At 45.4% G+C, this 20,355-nt stretch overlaps 2 protein-coding genes across 2 annotated transcripts in view; one reads left to right on the top strand and one right to left on the bottom strand.

Moving 5' to 3' along the window:
- The window catches only part of LOC144697464 (uncharacterized), a 98,073-nt gene extending 91,280 nt beyond the window's left edge, over window positions 1-6,793 (top strand). Inside the window, exon 5 of the mRNA XM_078569435.1 lies at window positions 5,975-6,793. Within this exon, the coding sequence (XP_078425561.1) occupies window positions 5,975-6,656 (682 nt within the window). The 3' untranslated portion in view covers window positions 6,657-6,793. The remainder of the gene's footprint in view (window positions 1-5,974) is intronic.
- Window positions 1-20,355, bottom strand: part of LOC144697531 (uncharacterized) — a 161,592-nt gene that overhangs the window by 59,885 nt on the left and 81,352 nt on the right. The gene's annotated exons all lie outside the window — the stretch shown is intronic.

The raw sequence follows: 20,355 nt of genomic DNA, 5'->3' as shown, positions 1-20,355 counted from the left end.
TGCTTTTCCCTGTCTCACTCACTGTGGAGCTGAGGAAGAGAGAATAATTGATGGGTTTGTTTGAATCCAATAACTTCATAAATTTCCAATGGATTAGATATCAGTAAATGGTAGGGCTAATTATTGTCTCATTACATTTGAAATGAATATTCGAAAAAAGCCATTTGCCTGGGAGCTCACTTGGATAACAGTGGAACTGGCAACATTTCGGAAATCTTTCCTTTCAGCGCAAGTACCTAATGACAGCCTGGAACTGTGTGACGATGAACGCTGATGTGGAGAAAACAGTGAAAGCTTCATCCCTGGGTGGTCTCAAACCACCAACCTTTCCGTTAACAACCGAACGCGCTGACCAATTGTTTTACAGAGACTGGATTTGAGCCTGGGTGTTAGCGAGTTAAAGCTTCAGATTTCTGCTACAGGAATGACAATTGTTCTCTATCAGTTTACCTCTTCCAAGATAAAGTTTGGGACCTTCATTATGGCTACATGGAAAGAGTCTGATCCCATCCACTGCAGGCACATCCATGTCACCTGGAACCAGCTCTCCTTCGAGCCTTTGCGTGTCTTGTCTGTTACCAAGTATTCTGATTGTCCAGAAGCCAAGATTAGCTTTGAATTCCTGATGTGCAGAACCCTTTCAATGTCTCAGATCAGTTAATTTCACTGATAACATCAGAGTCAATGTTCCAGCATCTTAAAGAAGGGAAAGGTGCCTTGACTGTCTCTTGTCAGTCGGACAGTTCACCCTTCATTCTCTTTGGATTCCATTCCTCAAGGGGGATTTTCTTTTTCTTCTTGAGTTCCCTGACCACATCTGGCAGCATCTTTGGATTGAGAGGCATAATGCAGTGCCGTTCTAATGAAAACCATGTTTCTCTCTCCACAGACGCTACCAGATCTGCTGAGAATTCCAGTGTTTTCTGTTTTTATTTCAGATAGCCAGCATCTGCAGTATTTTGCTTTTCTTTACCTGATTAGTGAAACATATAAGGTTGTGAGGGTGCTTGACATGGCGGATGTGGAGTGGATGTTACCCCTTGTGGAAGAATCTAGAACTAGAGATCACTGTTTAAAAATAAGGGGTCACCCATTTAAAACGGAGATGAGGCGAATTTCTTTTTCCTCAGAGGGTCGTGAGTGTTTGGAACTCTCTTCCTGAAAAGGCTGTGGAAGCAGAGTCTTTGAATATTTTTAAGGCAGAGGTGTATATATTCTTGGTAAGCAAGGGGGTGATAGGTTATTGGGGATAGGTGAGGTACAAGTTTCAGGTTACTATCAGATCAGCCATGATCTTATTGCATGACGGAGCAGGCTTGAGGGGCCTAATGGCCTACTCCTGCTCCTTGTTCTTTTGTAGTGCTAAGAATGTGGATCCCATTAGCAGTAGATTTCGAGATCCGCGTTGGAGCTGAAAACGTATAGGTAAACTAACACTGTAAACAGATTGTTCACCAGCTGGAAAAGGAAAGGGATTCGCTCCATCATCCCATTTGCTGACACAGCAACACAGTCTCACTGTTGGGAGACCATTCAGATGCTTCACGTGTGCAAAAGGCTTTATTCAGTTTGCCCACAGGTCAACATTCCAACTTTAAAAGTTCAAAGGATTTGATCCACAATCAGAGCATTGCTACTGGCAAAACATGGTTTAAATGTTCCATGTGTAGCGGGGGAAAAGTCACGCGCTCGTCCCATCTCCTGAGACTGCACTGAGTTCAGATCTAATTGTAGGGGTTTGTTCTGCTGTTCATAACATCCAGGAGAGAGTTGTGGTGGAGCCTGGAGCAATGTGACCGTTGCATCAATTCATTTAACAATTTTATGTCACCTATGGCCCTATGTGCCATCGTGTTCTGATTGCAGGATATAGACATTCTACAATTTGGTCTTTCAATGGCGGGGAGCTCACCCAGCTTTCACTGCGGGACAAAGTGAACCCTGTCCTCACAACAGAAAATTCGCTGCGCAAGCGCATTGTTGTCTCTATCATGAGCATGCGCAGTGCTGGTCTGTTCCATGAGCATGCGCAGTGTTGGTCTGTGACTGAAGCTGCTCAGAGTGAAAGAGAATGTCGAGCAGAGCAAACTAACAGAGTTAGTGGGTGTATGAGGAGGAATGGAGCCAGAGGAGTGGGCAGGGAGGCTTCATAAAGACACAGTGCAGGCCGCAGACCCCAAATAACAAGGTACCGATCTTGTGTTTATAGAGAACGGACCGAAAAAGTCCGGATTTCTCCCTTCGCCAGGCCCGGGGTAACGGCCGCCATCTTTATGGGGAGCAATGTGCAGCAGGGCGCATGCGCGGTCATCCTGGTCCAGATAGCAGGAGGAGAGAATGTTGTTAATTTCTACCCTGGACGAACAGGGATGGATTTTGGAAACTCCTTTTACAGGGGGTTAGAAGGGGAGAATTTACACACAGCAAACTCAAACCAAGAGAAATGTTTGTCTCTTCTCAATTTATGTCCTGGATTGAAAATGATGGGTTGTTTCTAAACTCCTTTTTCACAGAATCACACAGTGCTGAAGAGGCCCTTCGGCCCATCGAGCCTGCACCGACACGTGAGAAACACTTGACCTACCTACCTAATCCCATTTACCAGCACTTGGCCCATAGCCTTGAATGTTATGACGTGCCAACAGCTCATCCAGGTACTTTGTAAAGGATGTGAGGCAACCCGCCTCCACCACCCTCCCAGACAGCTCATTCCAGACCGTCACCATCCTCTGGGTAAAATAGTTTTCCTTCACATCCCCCCTAAACCTCCTGCCCCTCACTTTGAACTTATGTCCCTGGTGACTGACCCTTCAACTAAGGGGATCAGCTGCTCCCTATCCACCCTGTCCATGCCCTTCATAATCTTGTACACCTCGATCAGGTCGCCCCTCAGTTTTCTCTGCTCCAACGAAAACAACCCAAGTCTATCCAACCTTTCTTCACAACTTAAATATTTCATCCCAGGCAACATCCTGGTATATTAAATGGGAAGGATTTGCAAATTGGAAACGGAAACCAAACATCACATTAAAATCTGACAGAATGACTTGATTCATCGGAACTTGATATTATCGGCCTCTTAGGATAAGCATTGAGTTCCAGGTCATTGCCACTCGCTGTGTAAATTTTTTTCCTCACATGCTCCCTGTAGATCTTGCCCCAAATCTTAAATCTGTAATCCCTTAAATCTGTAGTCCTGTAATCGTTTTACAATCAGATACTGTGAACAGCTTTTCTTTAACTATGTTATGTAAGCCAATTGTAAACTGGTACACCTCTATCAAATCTTCCCTCAATCTACTTTGTTCCAAGGAGAACAACCCCAGTTTCTCCAAACTAACCTTACAACTAACGTCCCTCATCCCTCGACCCATTCTGGTAAATCTCATCTGCCCCCTCTCAAGGACCCTCCCATCCATCATAATGTGTGGTGATCACTGGTTTGCACAGATCCAGATGTTCTGTGTCTGTGACATCATCACACATCGACAATTACATGGTGACATCATCACACATTGACAATTACACGGTGACATCACCCCGCTCCCCTGGTATTTCCTCAACTGGGAGATTTTTCTCTGACTCCAGTGCTTCTGATATCTTTCTAGCTGCAGGATCCAGCAGGAGAGTTTAACATTGCAAACTCTGAACTTATTTCAGAGCTGCATGTTTTTGACCATTCATCTACAATCGAGACCTTTAGTGCTGTGCTCTGTTATCTGTAAGAGAAATGCCTCAGGGGCTGGTGTGACTTCTTTACTGCGGATCTAAATCCATGTTCATCCATTCCTGTTTCACCTCTGCCCTCCCTGATCACCTCTCTGCCATTGTCTAACTTCTTCTGTCTCTAATAATGGGTGTATTTTAGCTCCATTTAGGATTTTACTGTTACTTCTGCCGACAGTGTCTAAATGAAGTTTCCATCGCTCCTCAACCCTGACCATGTGCTGATGGCTTCCCAGCTTTACATTCCCATCTTTCATAGTCAGGAATTGTTTTTCCTGCCCTATAGTCCATTTCTCTTCCACTTCTGAGCTTATATTGACCGTCAAATTCTGTATAATTTTTATTCTCTTTAATTCACTCTGCATGGCCTGAAATGTTAGCTCTGTTTCTCTCTCCACAGATACCAGCAAATGTTGCCAGTTGCCTGTGGAGAAGATGATGTTTGACCTTCTTGAACCGCTGTAGTCCGTGTGGTGAAGGTGCTCCCAGAATGCTGTTAGGTAAGGAGTTACAGGTTATTCACCCAGTGATGATGAAGGAACAGTGATATATGACAAATTATTGTATTTATATCGCACTTTCAATGTAAGACAATATTCCAAGGCATTTCACAGAAATGTTACAAAGCAAGATTTGACACTGAGCCACATACGGAGATATTAGGGCAGGTGACCAAAAGCTTGGTCAAATGGGTCGGTTTTAAGGAGCATCTTAAAGGGGAGAAAGTGAGGTGGAGAGGTTTAGGGAGGAAATTCCAGAGCTTTTGGCCAAGGCAAATGAAAGAACAGTCACCAGTGGAGGAGCGATTAAAATCAGGAATGCTCAGGAAGCCGGAATTAGAGGAGCTGAGATACCCCAGAGGGTTGTGAGACTGGATTACAGAGATAGGGAGGGGTGAGACCCTGGAGGGATTTGAAAATACGGATGAGAAATTTAAAATTTTGCTTCTTATCCTGTAGCCTTTGTAGGTCAGTGAGCACAGGGGTGATGGATGAACAAGAGTTGGTGCGAGTAAGCACACAGGCAGCAGAGTTTTGGATCACCTCAAGATTACAGGGAGGTTGAATGTGGGAGGCCGGCCGGGAGTGCGTTAGGATAGTTAAGTCTCGAGGTAACAGGAATGGATGGGAGTTTCAGCAGCAGATGAGCTGAGACTGGGCTGGAGTCGGGCGATGTTACTGAGGTGGAAATAGGCGGTCTTGGTGATGATGTGGATATGTGGTTGGAAGCTCATCTTGGGGTGAAATATTTCACCATGGTTGTGAACAGTCTGGTTCAGTCTCAGACAGTTGTCAGGAGAGGGATGGAGTTGGTGGGTAGGGAGTGGAGTTTGTAGCGGGGACTGAAGACAATGGCTTCAATCTTCTCAATATTTAAATGGAGGAAATTTCTGTGCATCCAATACTGGATGTCAGACAAGTCAGGACAGTGTGTGACTTTGAGGGGAACTTGGAGGTGATGGTGTTCACATACACCTGCTACCCTGGTCCTTCTAGGTGGTGGAGGTTGAGAGTTTGGGAAGTTTTGTCAAAGTTCTGGTTTAGTTGTAGATCTATAACAACCCTCTCCTCATCCCCTACCTCTCCCACTCCCCTTCTCTCTCTTTCTCTCTCTGTCACATAGAATTCTCTAGCCCAGCAGGTTGTGGATGCTCCATCATTGAATATATTTCAGGCTGAGATGGGGAGATTTTTGGTCTCTCAGTGAGTCGAGGGATATGGGGAGTGGGTGGGAAAGTGGAGTTGAAGCCCAAATTCAGCCACGATCGTATTGAATGGTGGAGCAGGCTCGACGGGTTGTCAGGACTTCTCTTGATCACTACTTATGCTCCTAAAGAGACCAGAGTCTTGTGTAGGTCCAGACCGGGTGGCAGGTTCCCTTCCCTGAAGGACATAAGTGAACCAGTTGGGTTTTTATGACAATCCAGCAGTTTTCATGGTCACTTTTTCCTAGTGCCGGCCCCACAAATTCCCAGATTCATTCAGCTCAATTTCACAACCTGCCTTTGTGTTTTTGTGGGTTCTCTCTCACTCCCTTTTTTCTGTTTTAAATCAATTTCACAGGGTGTTAGAAGGGGAGGATTTACAGTCAGGAAACTGAAACCAAACATCACATCAGGATCTGACGGAGTCGCCCTATTGAACATGGACGAACAAAGCACCGTTCACAGTGGGGAGACATCATGGAAATGTGGGGATTGTGGAATGGGATTCAGATTCCCATCTGAGCTGGAAACTCATCGACGCAGTCACACTGGGGAGAGGCCGTTCATCTGCTTCGTTTGTGGGAAGGGATTTACTCGATCGTCCAGCCTGCTCAGACACCAGCGAGTTCACACTGGGGAGAAGCCGTTCGCCTGCCCCGATTGTGGGAGTGGATTTACGCGATCATCAGGGCTGGTACAACACCAACGAGTTCACACAGGAGAGAGACCGTTCACCTGCCCCGAGTGTGGGCAGGAGTTCACCCGATCATCAGGGCTGCATCAACACCAGCAACTTCACACAGGGGAGAGACCGTTCACCTGCTCCCAGTGTGGGAAGGGATTCACTGAGTCATCCTTCCTGCTGAGACACCAGCGAGTTCACACAGGGGAGAGACCGTTCACCTGCTCCCAGTGTGGGATGGGATTCATTCAATTATCGCATCTGCTGACACACCAGCGAGTTCACACTGACGAGAGACCTTTTAAATGCCCAGACTGTGGGAAATGCTACAAAACTTCCGGGAACCTGATGTCCCATCAACGTATTCACACTGACGAGAGACCGTTCAGGTGCTCTCACTGTGGGACTGGGTTCAGGGAATCATCTCAACTCACTGTACACCAGCGAACTCACACTGGGGAGAGACCGTTCACCTGCTCCAAGTGTGGGAAGGGATTCACTCGGTCATCCAGCCTGCTGAGACATCAGCAAGTTCACAAGTAACTCAGAACATTGAGTGGATTTTCCTGTTAGTCACATCCAGGACTGAACCATGTACATTGGGGTCTGTTTCTGCTGATGTTAGTAAATTTCAGCCCAGTTATAGGTGTTAATATTAAAAAAATATATGATATGATAAAGTCAAATAAATCAGCTTTGTATGAAATACAGTGAGTTGAGTCTTTTTAGTGGCTCTAACACAAGTTAGTTCATTTTGAAGGGCTCTCCCTCTCTCCTGCCTCCTCCACCCTCACCTCCAACAACAAGTGTGAGGAGCTCATAGAGCTTCTTTGTCACTAAGATTGAGACAATCCGATCAGCTGCTTCCCTCCCTTCCACTAGCCCACCAGGACAAACTGTCTCTAAAGTTCCCCTTGTCTGAGCCCTGAACCCACATCTTCCTCCAGTTTCTCTCCCATCACCCCTCATGCCCTCTCAGCGCTCATCTTGTCCATGAGACCCACCTCCTGCCCCATCGATCCTATTCCCACTAAACTGCTGATCATCTAATTTCTCCATGTAGCTGATATTGTTAATGGTTCTCTCTCTCTCCTGGGACTGTCCCTCTTCACCTTTCAATGCACCGTCATCACCCATCCGAAAAAAAACAATCTCTGATCCCCCATTGTCTTCACAAACTACTGCCCCATCTCCAACCTCCCTTTCCTCTCCAAAGTCCTTGTACTTGGTGTCCCCCAAGGATCTATCCTTGGCCCCTCCTAATTCCCATCTACATGCTGCCACTCGGTGACATCATCCAAAAGCACCATGTTAGTTTTCACATGTACACTGACACACCCAGCTCTACCTCACCACCATCCTTCTCCATTCCTCCACTGTTACTAAATTATCAAACTGCTTATCCCACACCCAGTACTGGATGAGCAGAAATTTCCTCCAATTAAAAATTGGGAAGACCAAAGCTATTGTCTTCGGTCACCACTACAAATCCCATTCCCTAACCGAGTCCATCCCTCTCCCTGGGAACTGTCTGAGGCTGAACCACACTGTTCACAATCTTAGTCTCATATTTGACTCCAAGATGAGTTTCTGACCACATATCCACACCATCACTAATACCAGATATTTCAATCTCCATAACCTTGCCTGTCTCCACCTCACCCCCAGCTCATCTGCTGCTCAAACTCTCATCTATGTCTGTGTTACCTTTAGACTTGATGATTCCAATATATTCCTGGCCAGCCCCTCACATTCACCCTGTCCCACACGGAATCATGAGATCATCCAAAACTCTGTGCCTGTGTGTTCTCACTTCAAATCCCATTCACCCATCACCCCTGTGCTCATTGACCCACATTGGCTGCTGGTCAAGCAATGTCTCCATTTTAAAATTGCATACTTGTTTCAAATCCCTCCATGGCCTCATCCCTCTCTATCTGTCTAATCTCCAGTCCTACAACCCTCCTAGATTTCAGCACTCATCCTCCTGGCCTCTTTGGCATCCCTGACTTTAATTACTCCACCACTGATGGCCGTGTCTAGGTGTGAAGCTTTGAAATTCTCTCCCTCAACTTCTCCACCCCTCCACCTCTCTCTCCTGATTAAAGATGTTAAAATCTACCTCTTCAATCACGGCTTTGTCCATTGACCTTAATATCTCCCTATGTGACTTGTCAGTCTTTCCATTATAGAACTCCTTTGAAGCACCTTGGGGTGTTTTATACAAGTTGTTCCTGTTTCATGACAGCCAGTTTGTGCACAGTAAGATTCCACAAACAGCACTCAGACTAACCGATTAATCCAGTTTTTTTTGGTAGTGTTAGTTAAAGCACGAATGTTGGTCCCACTGCACCAGGAGAACTCCCCTGTGGACAGGATGTGGAGTTGTTGAGCTCTCCTGAGCTGAGAGTGGAGCTGATTGAGCTGTCGGGCCTGCAGTGTACCTTGAAGAACCGCTGTCTGGGATCTTTCCCCTTAATTCACTGGCTCCCAGCTGAAGTTGTTGCTGCAGTTAAATAGCTAACTTTGAATATCAATCCCAATTTAACCTTTGGAGCAAAATTTGCAACTTTAAATCAGCTGTAAAAGAGAAAGGCAATTCATGCGAATGCATTTGGAGAGGGCAAGCAAAGCTGGAGAATACACAATAGACAGGAGAATATTGGGAGGGGTAGAAAAAGTGAGAGGCCTCGGAGTCCATGTCCACAGGTCCCTGAAGGTGGTAGGACAGGTGGATCAGGTGGTAAAGAAAGCGTATATTTATCAGAACTCACCATACACCAGAACACTCACACCGGGGTGAGGCCATTCACCTGTACGGAGTGTGGGAAGGGATTCGCTCAGTTATCCAGCCTGATGAGGTACGAACAAACTCACACTGAGGGGAGGCCATTCAGCTGCTCCGAGTGTGGGAAAAGATTCGCCCATTCGAACAAGAGATTTACTCAGTCATCTCATCGACAGACACATCAACAAATTCACACTGTCGAGTGGACTTTTAAATGCCCAGACTGCGAGAAGTGCTTTAAAATTCCAGTGAACTGATGTCCCATCAACGTGTTCACACTGACGAGAGACCGTTCAGGTGCTCTCACCGTGGGACTGGGTTCAGGTGGTCATCTCAATTTACTGTACACCAGCGAATTCACACTGGAGAGAGGCTGTTCACCTGCTCCAAGTGTGGGAAGGGATTCACTCAGTCACTAACCTGCTGAGACACCAGCGAGTTCACAATTAACAAGTGATTGGATTTTGCTGTGAATCACATCCAGGTCTGAACCATGTTCATTGGGATCTGTTTCTGTTGATCTTAATAAACTCCAGCCCAGTTATAGGGGTTTATATTCTGGATAACAATCAGATTTGTGTTAAACACATGGTGTATTAAGTCTTCTTTAATATTTCTAACACAAATTAGTTCCTTTTGAACATAGGAACATGTCTCAGGACATTGGGACAGCAATGAACAAACATAGGGGAATATTGGACCACAGAGTCAAAACATTATATTCTTTCTCCATGTGACCTGTCTCAGAATTCTCTCATCAAACAAACCATCAACATGAGAGGAATTGACATTTTCAGTCATTCCAAGAGGAAATTAGAGGCTGTAATTATCCAGGGATGTTGTTCTGAAATTTACACTACCTCCCACTGTCACTGGCAATAGACAGCTCATTGTTCTAATTGTGTTGTAGCCTCTGTCCCAGATTTTGTTCAATGTAGATTTAATGTTCAGAGAAAGGGGTGAGATTGTATGGTCAAAACCGCTCACCGGCGATGGAGGGTGATGTTGACTTGAATGTGCCAAAAACAGTGTTCTTCATAGGCACCAATACTTTATCCCCAGTATTAGTCACTTTGGTCGGTGTTGTCCACCTGATAGGACAGGATGTGTCCTCATGTGTCTATTTGTATGAGTGCGGGTGTATCCCTGAGTGTGGAAGTGTGTGTAAATGTGTGTGGGTGTGGAGAGGATGTCTGAGTGTGTGTGAGAAAGACAATGTGTGTGTGGGTCTCTGTGTGGGGTTGTCTGTGCTGCTTCTCATTAGCTATAACACAAACCTTCCTCTCCAAGCAGACAACATGGCTCCTGAGAATCCCATCCAGTGATGTGAATGGTACGATTTGGAGATCCTTCATCCAGGGTGAAACCACAGGCTGACTGTGTGCTGTGTAAAACCTGACATCTACACAACCAGGCCCCACTTCTCTTGGAGCAACATGAAGTGTCTGCTGCTTTCCAGACCCATTCCTTTCCCTCACTATTATCCTCAGATAGTTCACAAATTCCTTGTGTACATCATCCTCCAACACGCCTATGGTTTCCACTTTAAATATTTCCATCGGTCTTTTTCACAGACAGCGATGGGATTGCTGCTATCACAGGAATCAGTTCTGAAATACTGTCCCACTGATCTTCAGGCTTCCTGGAATAATACACTGATCCAGATCTTCCCACCTAACACAAATCCATATCCCCATCTGAGTTCCAGATTTTAATGTGATGTCATTTCACCCCTTTAAACCTGATTCAGCACACCCCCTCCACACACACTACAAGAGGTTGTCTTTGAGATCAGTTGTTCCTTTGTAATCTGCGTTGTTCTGAATGACAATATGAACCTTCTTCCTAACCTGTCCTAAACCTTGAAAGGTGGGAATGCGTCATTAACACATATATGCTTCAAGTTAGTAATTCTGCTTAGCCTGGCTGACATAATTAATTTAGGACTAACAGAAGGATTAGGGTATGGTCGAATGGACAGATGTCCAACGGGGACATAAGGGGATTTCTTGCTAATGTCGGGATTACAAGGTTAGACATTATTTTTACATTGATTTTTTTAACAATTTGCTGATTTTTGATGGAAGGGGAGACAGTGAGAAGGAGCTAGAAAGTCGAGAAGGTCAGAGGGAGTGCACTCATGATGTGGGGTGGGAGGGGAGTAACAGAGGAACCAGCTATGGGTGCAGACCATTTCTACATAGGCATGAACGTACAGGATCGAAATTATAAACAAAGGCACACGGTTCATTCTGTAATCATGATCAATGCTGTAATGTCTACAAAATACTCCAAACGTACGAGAGAAACTTGTACTGATGAGATGTCTTGGGGGCTCTCCTGTATCCCCATATTTGTCGTTAATGTTGCTTTTCCATTACACAGCTGACTCATGTCGAGTGTTTTAGATTCTCCACAACACCCTTCTGTCGGTTCATTCACTGAAACCACGGACTCTCCTTGTTGTAACGGTGACATTCCCTGTCTGCCTGGTTATTTCTTGAAGTCAGTCAGCCCTTGAATTGTTTGTACATTGTTTCATCACATCCCACCCAGCTGGCCACCAGTGCAGAGGCATTGGAGGAGGACGGTTTGGTCCACGTTGTTAGAGGCTGTGGACAGGCCGAGAAGGACAATGAGGGAGTTTTCCTTTGTCACATTCACATCGGGTGTCATTGGTGACTTTGGGAAGAGCTGTTTCGATACCGTGACAGGGACAGAGATCTTATTGGAGGGATTTAAACATGGAGTTCTGGGAAATGTGAGCATGGATTTGGAAAGTGAGCAGGACTTTGGAGAGCGAAAGGAGGTGGGAGCTGGAGCGGGAGTTTAACAGGATAATGGGGTCAAATGTTGGTTTTATTGAGGACAGGTGATGATGGCAGATTTGAAGGAGAGATGGGCAGTACCAGGAGAGAGAGAACCGTTAATATCAGTGAACATGGGGAAAATGGGTGATCAGCAGTTTAGCGGGAATAGGGTTGATGGAGCAGGAGGTGGGTCTCATGGGCAAAGTGAGCTCTGAGAGGGCAGGAAGGGGAGATGGGAGAGAAACTGGAGAAAGATGTGGGTTCAGAGCTCAGACATTGGGGATCTTTAGAGAAAGTTTGTCCTGATGGGCTAGTGGAAGGGAAGAAAGCAGCAGAGGCAGCTGATCGGATTGTCTCAATCTTAGTGACAAAGAAGCTCCATGAGCTCCTCACACTTGTTACTGGAGGTGAGGATGGAGGAGGCAGGGGAGAGGGAGTGCACTTTAAAAGGAACTAATGTCTTAGGGATAGTAAAAAGATTCAACATCATCTATTTAATAGAAAGCTTAATGATTTTATTTTTATCCAGAACATTAACACCTATAACTGGGCTGGAGTTTACTAACATCAGCAGAAACAGACCCCAGTGAAACATGGTTCAGTTGCAAAACTCAATCACTGTAGTTACTCGTGAACCTGCTGGTGTCTCAGCAGGTTGGATGACTGAGTGAATCCTTTCCCACACTCAAAGCAGGTGAATGGTCTCTCCCCAGTGTGAACTCGCTGGTGTTTCAGGAGGTTGGATGACTGAGTAAACCCCTTCCCACACACGGAGCAGGTGAAAGGCCTCTCCCCAGTGTGAACTCGCTGGTGTGAAATAAGATTAGCTGATCGCCTGAACCCAGTGCCGCAGTGAGAGCACCTGAACGGTCTCTCGTCAGTGTGAACACGTTGATGGGAAATCAGGTCCCCGGAACTTTTATAGCACTTCCTGCAGTCTGGACATTGAAAAGGTCTCTCCTCACTGTGAACTCGCTGGTGAGTCAACAGATGGGATGAATCAGTGAATCCCTTCCCACATTCTGAACAGGTGAAATGCCTCTCTCCAGTGTGACCATGCTGATGTCTCAGCAGGTTGGATGACTGAGTGAATCCCTTCCCACACTTGGAACAGATAAATGGCTTCTCCCCAGTGTGAATTCGTTGGTGCACAGTCAGATGAGATGATCGCCTGAACCCAGTCCCACAGTAAGAGCAGCTGAACAGTCTCTCGTCAGTATGAACACGTTGATGGGACATCAGTTCCCAGGAACTTTTGTAGCACTTCCCACAGTCCAAGCATCTAAAAGGTCTCTCGTCAGTGTGAACTCGCTGGTGTTTCAGTAGGTAGGATGAACGAGTGAATCCCTTCCCACACTCGGAGCAGATGAATGGTCTCTCTGCTGTTTGACTGCACCGATGTCTTTCCATGCAATTGAATCCCTTCCCACAGTCCCCACATTTCCATGGTTTCTCCCTGTTGGGACTGCATTTATGTCCTGCCAGATTAGATGATTGGCTGAAGCCTTGTCCACACACACAACACATGTACGGTTTCTCCCCACTGTGAACGGTACTTTTCCCTTCCATGTTCAAAATCCGATGATATTTAGGCTACGATAAACTGCAACTCCATCAGATCCTGATGTGATGTTTGGTTTCAGTTTCCTGACTGCAAATCCTCTCCTAATATCCTGTGGAATTGATTTAAAACAGAAAGAGGGAGTGAGAGAGAACCCACAAAAACACAAAGGCAGGTTGTGAAACTGAGCTGCATGAATCTGGGAATTTGTGGGGCCGGCACGAGGAAAAAGTGACCACGAAAGATGCTGGATTGTCACAAAAACTCAACTGGTTCACTAAGGTCCACCAGAGAAAGGACCTTCTACACAGTCTGTGCGCATAAATTTCAAAATTGTAAAACAAAAACAGAATTACCTGGAAAAACTCAGCAGGTCTGGCAGCATCTGCGGAGAAGAAAAGAGTTGACGTTTCGAATCCTCATGACCCTTCAACAGAACTGAGTAATATTAGGAGAGGGGTGAAATATAAGCTGGTTTAAGGTGGGGGGAGAGAAGTGGGGGGGGAGGGGGGGGGTGGTTGTAGGGACAAGCAAGCAGTGATAGGAGCAGATAATCAAAAGATGTCACAGACAAAGGAACAAAGAGGTGTTGAAGGTGGTGATATTATCTAAACGAATGTGCTAATTAAGAATGGATGGCAGGACACTCAAGGTACAGCTAGAGTGGGGGTGGGGTGGAAAATCTGACAGGGCATTAAAGGTATAGATTTTAAAATAATGGAAATAGGTGGGAAAAGAAAAATCTATATAAATTATTGGAAAAAACAAAAGGGAGGGGGAAGAACCGGAAAGGGGTGGGGATGGAGGAGGGAGTTCAAGATCTAAAGTTGTTGAATTCAATATTCAGTCTGGAAGGCTGTAAAGTGCCTAGTCGGAAGATGAGGTGCTGTTCCTCCAGTTTGCGTTGGGTTTCACTGGAACAATGCAGCAAGCCAAGGACAGACATGTGGGCAAGAGAGCAGGGTGGAGTGTTAAAATGGCAAGCGACAGGGAGGTTTGGGTCTTTCTTGCGGACAGACCGCAGGTGTTCTGCAAAGCGGTCGCCCAGTTTACGTTTGGTCTCTCCAATGTAGAGGAGACCGCATTGGGAGCAACGAATGCAGTAGACTAAGTTAGGGGAAATGCAGCTTCACTTGAAAGGAGGGTTTAGGCCCTTGGACGGTGAGGAGAGAGGAAGTGAAGGGGCAGATGTTGCATCTTTTGCGTGGGCATGGGGAGGTGCCATAGGTGGGGGTTGAGGAGTAGGGGTTGATGGAGGATTGGACCAGGGTGTCCCAGAGGGAATGATCCCTACGGAATGCCGCCAGTGGGGGTGAAGGGAAGATGTGTTTGGTGGTGGCATCATGCTGGAGTTGGCGGAAAAGGCGGAGGATGATCCTTTGAATGCGGAGGCTGGTGGGGTGATAAGTGAGGACAACGGGGACCCTATCAAGTTTCTGGGAGGGAGGAGAAGGCGTGAGGGCGGATGTGCGGGAGATGGGCCGGACACGGTTGAGGGCCCTGTCAACCTGTTTTGTTTTTATCTCTGTTTAATTTCAAAATTGTGCCTGAACACTAAGGTCTAGGTTATAGGAGCAGGAGTCCTAACACTGACTCCTGGGGAAATCCACTTTCAACCTTCCTCCATTCTGAAAAATCATTACTCTCTGTTTCCTCTCACTCAGTCAATTTTGTACCCATGTTGCTGCTGCCCATTTTGTTCTATGAGCTATAACTTTGCTCACAAGTCTGTTATATGGCACTTTACCTAATGTCATTTGGAAGACCATGTACACCACATTAACAGCATTACCCTCATCAACAACACTGTTAACTCTTGAAAAACCTTAAGCAAGTTAGTTTAACATGATTTTCCCTTAACGAACTTGTGCTGGCTTTCCTGAATTAGCCCACATTTGCTTAAGTGACTATTAATTTTGTCCAGAATTATCACTCCCAAGGTTAAACTGACTGGTCTGGTAGTTGCTGGGCTTATCATTACACCCTTTTTGAACAAAGGTGTATGATTTGCAATTCTCCTGTACTCTGTCACCACTCATGGGTCTGAAGATTGGAATAATATGGTCAGTGCCTCCACAATTTCCACTCTGAATTCCCTCAGTATCCTTGGATACATCTCATCCAGTCCTGGTGCCTTGTCAACTTTATTAGACAGACTATATAATACCTTCTCCTTATCAATATTAAACACTACAAGTGTTTGAACTACCTCCTCTTTAACCATGACCTGTGCAGCATCATCTTCTTTGGTAAAGACAGATGCCAAATATTCATTTATACCTCATCCATGCCCCATATGCCAATGGGTAAATCACCTTTTTTTAAATCCCTAACCAGCCCCTGTCTCCTTTTACCACCCTGTTACTAGGTATAAGCCAGAGAAAGCGTTTTGATTTCCTTCCATGTTAGCTGCCAGTCTCTTCTCATACTTTCTCTTTGCTTCTCTTACTTTCTTTTTCCTATTTCTCTCTGAATATTCTTTCTTTATCCTAGCTCTCGGTTGTATTAGCCACCTGATATCTCTGTTAGCAGACTTATTCATCTTCATCTTCATCTCTTCTCTTATTTAGTGAGCTGTGGATATGTTAGCCATACCTTCCTCATTTGTAAGAATATGTCATTACTATGTCTGATCTATTTCCTCTTTAAGGCAGCCCATTCCTCAATTACAGTTTCTCCTGCCAACCTTTGATTCCACTTGACTGGGTCAGATCCATTCTCACCCTATTGAAGTTGGCTTTCCCCAGTTAATTATTCTTTCTCCTACAAGTAACCTTTGCCCACAGACAGACAGGACAATTGTTTACCTTCCAGATTTAAAGGCCGATGATATTCAGGTCCTCATGAATCGAGTGACTCTGCCAGATCTGAATTGTTGTTTGATTTGAGTTTCCCATCTGTCAACCCTCCACTTCTAAGATCCAGTATCAGAAATTTACAAAAACACTAACCGTCAGTCCAAGATAGAAATTGAGAAGAGACAAACATTTCTCTTGGTTTGAGTTTGCTGTGTGTAAATCCTCCCCTTCTAAACCCCTGTAAAAGGAGTTTCCAAAATCCATCCCTGTCAGTCCAGGAAAGAAATGGACAACATTCTCTCCTCCTGCTACATGGACCAGATTGGCCGCGCATGCGCCCTGCTGCACATTGCCCCTGTGAAGATGGCAGTTGTTAACTCGGGCCTGTCTCCGAGAGGAGACGCGGGTCAGAGTTGTCTCCTCTCCATTTGGAGTAACCGCAGGACCGGTAGCTTCTTATTCAAGATTTCAGACCTTCACAGGGTCTTCATGAAGCCTCCCCGCCCACTCCGCCGCCTCCATCCCTCCACCCTCACCGGCTCCTTTTACTCGCCTGTGTTCGCCATTTCTCAGCATCTTCCACCAGCTCCAGGTACAGATGGTACTGCGCATGCTCCAGTCAGAGATCGCAATGCGCATGTACCAGTCACTGCCAGCTACTGCGCCTGCGCGAGGACCGCCTGTCGTGAGGATAGAGCACATTCTGCCCCCCCACTGACTGCTGGGTAAACGTACCCGCCATTGAAAGGCCTTTTCTGATAAGATAATTATGTTTTATGATCCGATGATGATTGGCGCCATAGGGCCAATATATAAAATTATTAATATTGATATGGCAACCATAGTGCACGGCCCCTCCACCATAGTTCTGTCCTGGGTGTAATTAACAACAGAACAAACCCTGACAGTTAGATCTGAACTCACTGGAGTCTCAGCAGCGGCGCAGACAAGTGATTTTTCTTCCCATATTCTGACTACTGGAACTCTGTCTTGTCGGTTCGAATGTAGCAATTGTGGATCCAATCCTCTGACCTTCTAAAACTAGAGTGTTAGCAGGTGGGCAGTGAGTAATCTCTTTGCACACATGAAGTATCTGAATGGTCTCCCACAGGTATGACTGTGCTGCTGTGACTGTGCAAATGGAATAACGAGGTGAATTCATTTCCACATTCAGCTGGTGTGATTTCATGGTGTGATTTTGCAACATGAGTTTCAGCTCACACTGGGATCTCAAACCCTTCTGAGAATGAGCTCTACATTCTCAACCACAGTTAGAGAAAGGTGGTGCTGTAAATCTGAAATAAAAAAACAAAATATTGGAATTTTCAGCAGATCTGGCAGTGTCTGTGGAGAGTGAAAGATGTATTTAAATTTCAGGGCTGTGACTTTCCATCAGAACTGCACTGCATCAGTGAGCAGACTTGAAAACTTAACTCTATTTCTCAATTCACAGATTCTCCTGGATGTGCTGAGTATTTCCATGATTTTCTGCTTTTATCTCTGATTGAAGAAGTTGCATATGAATTGTGCATTAGATTTATTGATGACTAATGTATATTTATTCTCAACCATCTACAAGTGGAAAACTCTTCCACTTGTCTACCCTGTCAACCCCTTTCATTATCTTAAAGGCCTTAGTCAGGTCATCCTTCACTTTCTCTTCCAGAGAAAAACTTTTCAATCCATTAAATCTCTGTGAATTTGACATATTTTCCAATTCTGGCATCATTCCAGTAAATCTTTGTCCCAAATTCTTGTATGTTGTAAGGATCACTATGGCAGTGGGAGAGGGGACTGTGGTTTCGAGCTGTTATTCACCATCCCCTGTTTCAGCCATTCTCCCATTAGCTGAAAATAAGATTAGATGAAATGAGCAAATCTAATGAGCCGGTCTGTGACATTATGAATCAATTACAAAGTTGTCTCTCAGCCTTACAGTGAAGCGGAGGGTATTTTTCATTCTAAATTTGCTAATTATACCATTAAGAATACCTGTCAGAGAATGACTAGATTTCAGCATGGGGCCAGTGTATAGCTCATTTAACATGATTACCAAGCAGTGAAGAGGTGAATTTGTAATTCACATGCACCTTGTTTGTGCATTTCCCAGATTAATAGTTGCACTGAGTCTGTTGTTCCCCATCTTGATATGTTCAAGATGGAAATCCATAAATATTTGGGCACTAAGGGTGATAGGATGGGAAAATGGAGTTGAGCTGGAAGAACATTTAATGGTGGAGCAGGCTCAAGGGGCCTTTCGGTCCAACCCTGCTCTGATTTCTTGTGTTCTTATGAAAATCACTGTGAATCATTTCCATTCAAGCACAGCAGATGCAGCAGCACCCGTCCACCTCCTCCCTTCCCACATTTCAGGGCCCCGAACACTTTCCAAGGGGCACAGTGATTTACTTGTACTTCTTGCTATTCAGTATTGTCTATTCACTGACCACAGTGCAGTCTTCTCAACACTGAGGAGATTAAATCCGAATTGGGTAAGTGCTTTGTGGAACATCGCCTTTCAGTCTCCAAGTGTGACCCTGAGGTTCTGGTCATTTACCAGTTTAATCTCCACTCACTCCCACTTTGACCTCGGCCTCCTGCACTGTTACAATGAAGCTCGAGGAACAGCAGCCCATCTTTCATTGGACACTTTACATCCTTCTGGACTCAACATTCATTTTGACAATTTCAGATCATAACCACTGCTCCCATTTTTTCTGACAGTAGGTGCTGGTAATGGTTCTTCTTTTACCATTTATCCCTCCTCTGGGCCTGTCTGTTGTTTCTCCACTTGTCCCAATAGTTTATTTCCTTGTCTCATTATCACCCAATGTTGCCTTGCACCATCATCCCCTTTGTCATTTAATCACGAGTTCAGGCTCGGACAAGGGGGAGCTTTAGAGATAGTTTGTCCTGGTGGGCTAGTGGAAGGGAGGGAAGCAGCAGAGGCAGCTGATCGGATTGTCTCAATCTTAGTGACAAAGAAATTCCATGAGATCCTCGCACTTGTTGCTGGAGGTGAGGATGGAGGAGACAGGGGAGAGGGAGAGCCCTTCAAAAGGAACTAACTTGTGCTAGAGATATCAAAGCGACTCAACTGTTCATTGCAAAGCTGATTTATTCCAATTTTATACAGAATCTGTAACTGGGTTGGAGTTTATTAACATTAAAAAGGAACTAACGTGTTAAAAATTGTAAAAAGGTTCAACACATTGTGTTTAACACAATGCTGATTTATTTGACTTTTATCTAAATGGGCTGGAGTTTATTAATGTCTACAGAAACACACTATAATGAACAAACTTCAGTCCTGAATGTTATTAAGAGCAACATCCCATCACGACAGTTACTTGTGAACTTGCTGGTGTCTCAGCAGGCTGGATGACTGACTGAATCCCTTCCCACATTCGGAGCAGGTAAATGGCCTCTCTCCATTGTGAACTCTCTGGTGCAGCAGCAGGCTGGATGACTGAGTGAATCCCTTCCCACACCTGGAACGGGTGAACGGTCTCTCTCCAGTGTGGACTCCCTTGTGTGCGATGAGTTGAGATGATCGTCTGAACCCAGTCCCACAGAGCACCTGAATGGTCTCTCGTCAGTGTGAGCACGTTGATGGGACTTTAGTTCCACAGAACTTTTGAAGCACGTCTCACACTGTTGGCATCTAAAAGGTCTCTCATCTGTGTTAACTCGCTGGTGTCCCATGAGGTTGGCTAATTGAGTGAATCCCTTCCCACGCTCAGAGCAAGTGAATGGTCTCTCCCCAGTGTGAGTGCACCAATGAGTTCCCAGTTCCAATGGGGATTTGAATCTCTTCCCACAGTCCCCACATTTCCACGGTTTATCTCCATTGTGACTGCATTTATGCTCCGTCAGGTCAGATGATTGGCTGAAGCCTCGTCCACACACAGAACACGTGTACGGTTTCTCCCCACTGTGAACGGTGCTTTTTCCTTCCATGTTCAAAATCTGAAGATACTCACTTTAAGATAAATTAGTCGACTCCATCATATCCTGATGTGATGTTTGGTTTCAGTTTTCGGACTGCAAATCCTCCCCTTCTAATACCCTGTGAAATTGATTTAAAACAGAAAAAGGGAGTGAGAGAGAACCCACAAAAACACAAAGGCAGGTTGTGAAATTGAGCTGAATGAATCTGGGAATTTGTGGGGCCGGCACTAGGAAAAAGTGACCATGAAAACTGCTGGATCGTCAGAAAAACCCAACTAATGTCCATCAGGGGAGGGAACCTGCCACCCGGTCTGGGCCAACACAAGACTCTGGC

Source organism: Cetorhinus maximus, chromosome 23, assembly GCF_964194155.1.
Source record: "Cetorhinus maximus chromosome 23, sCetMax3.hap1.1, whole genome shotgun sequence".
NCBI lineage: Eukaryota > Metazoa > Chordata > Chondrichthyes > Lamniformes > Cetorhinidae > Cetorhinus > Cetorhinus maximus.
Note: the sequence above shows the minus strand (reverse complement) of the source record. Positions and strands in the feature narration are given on the sequence as shown.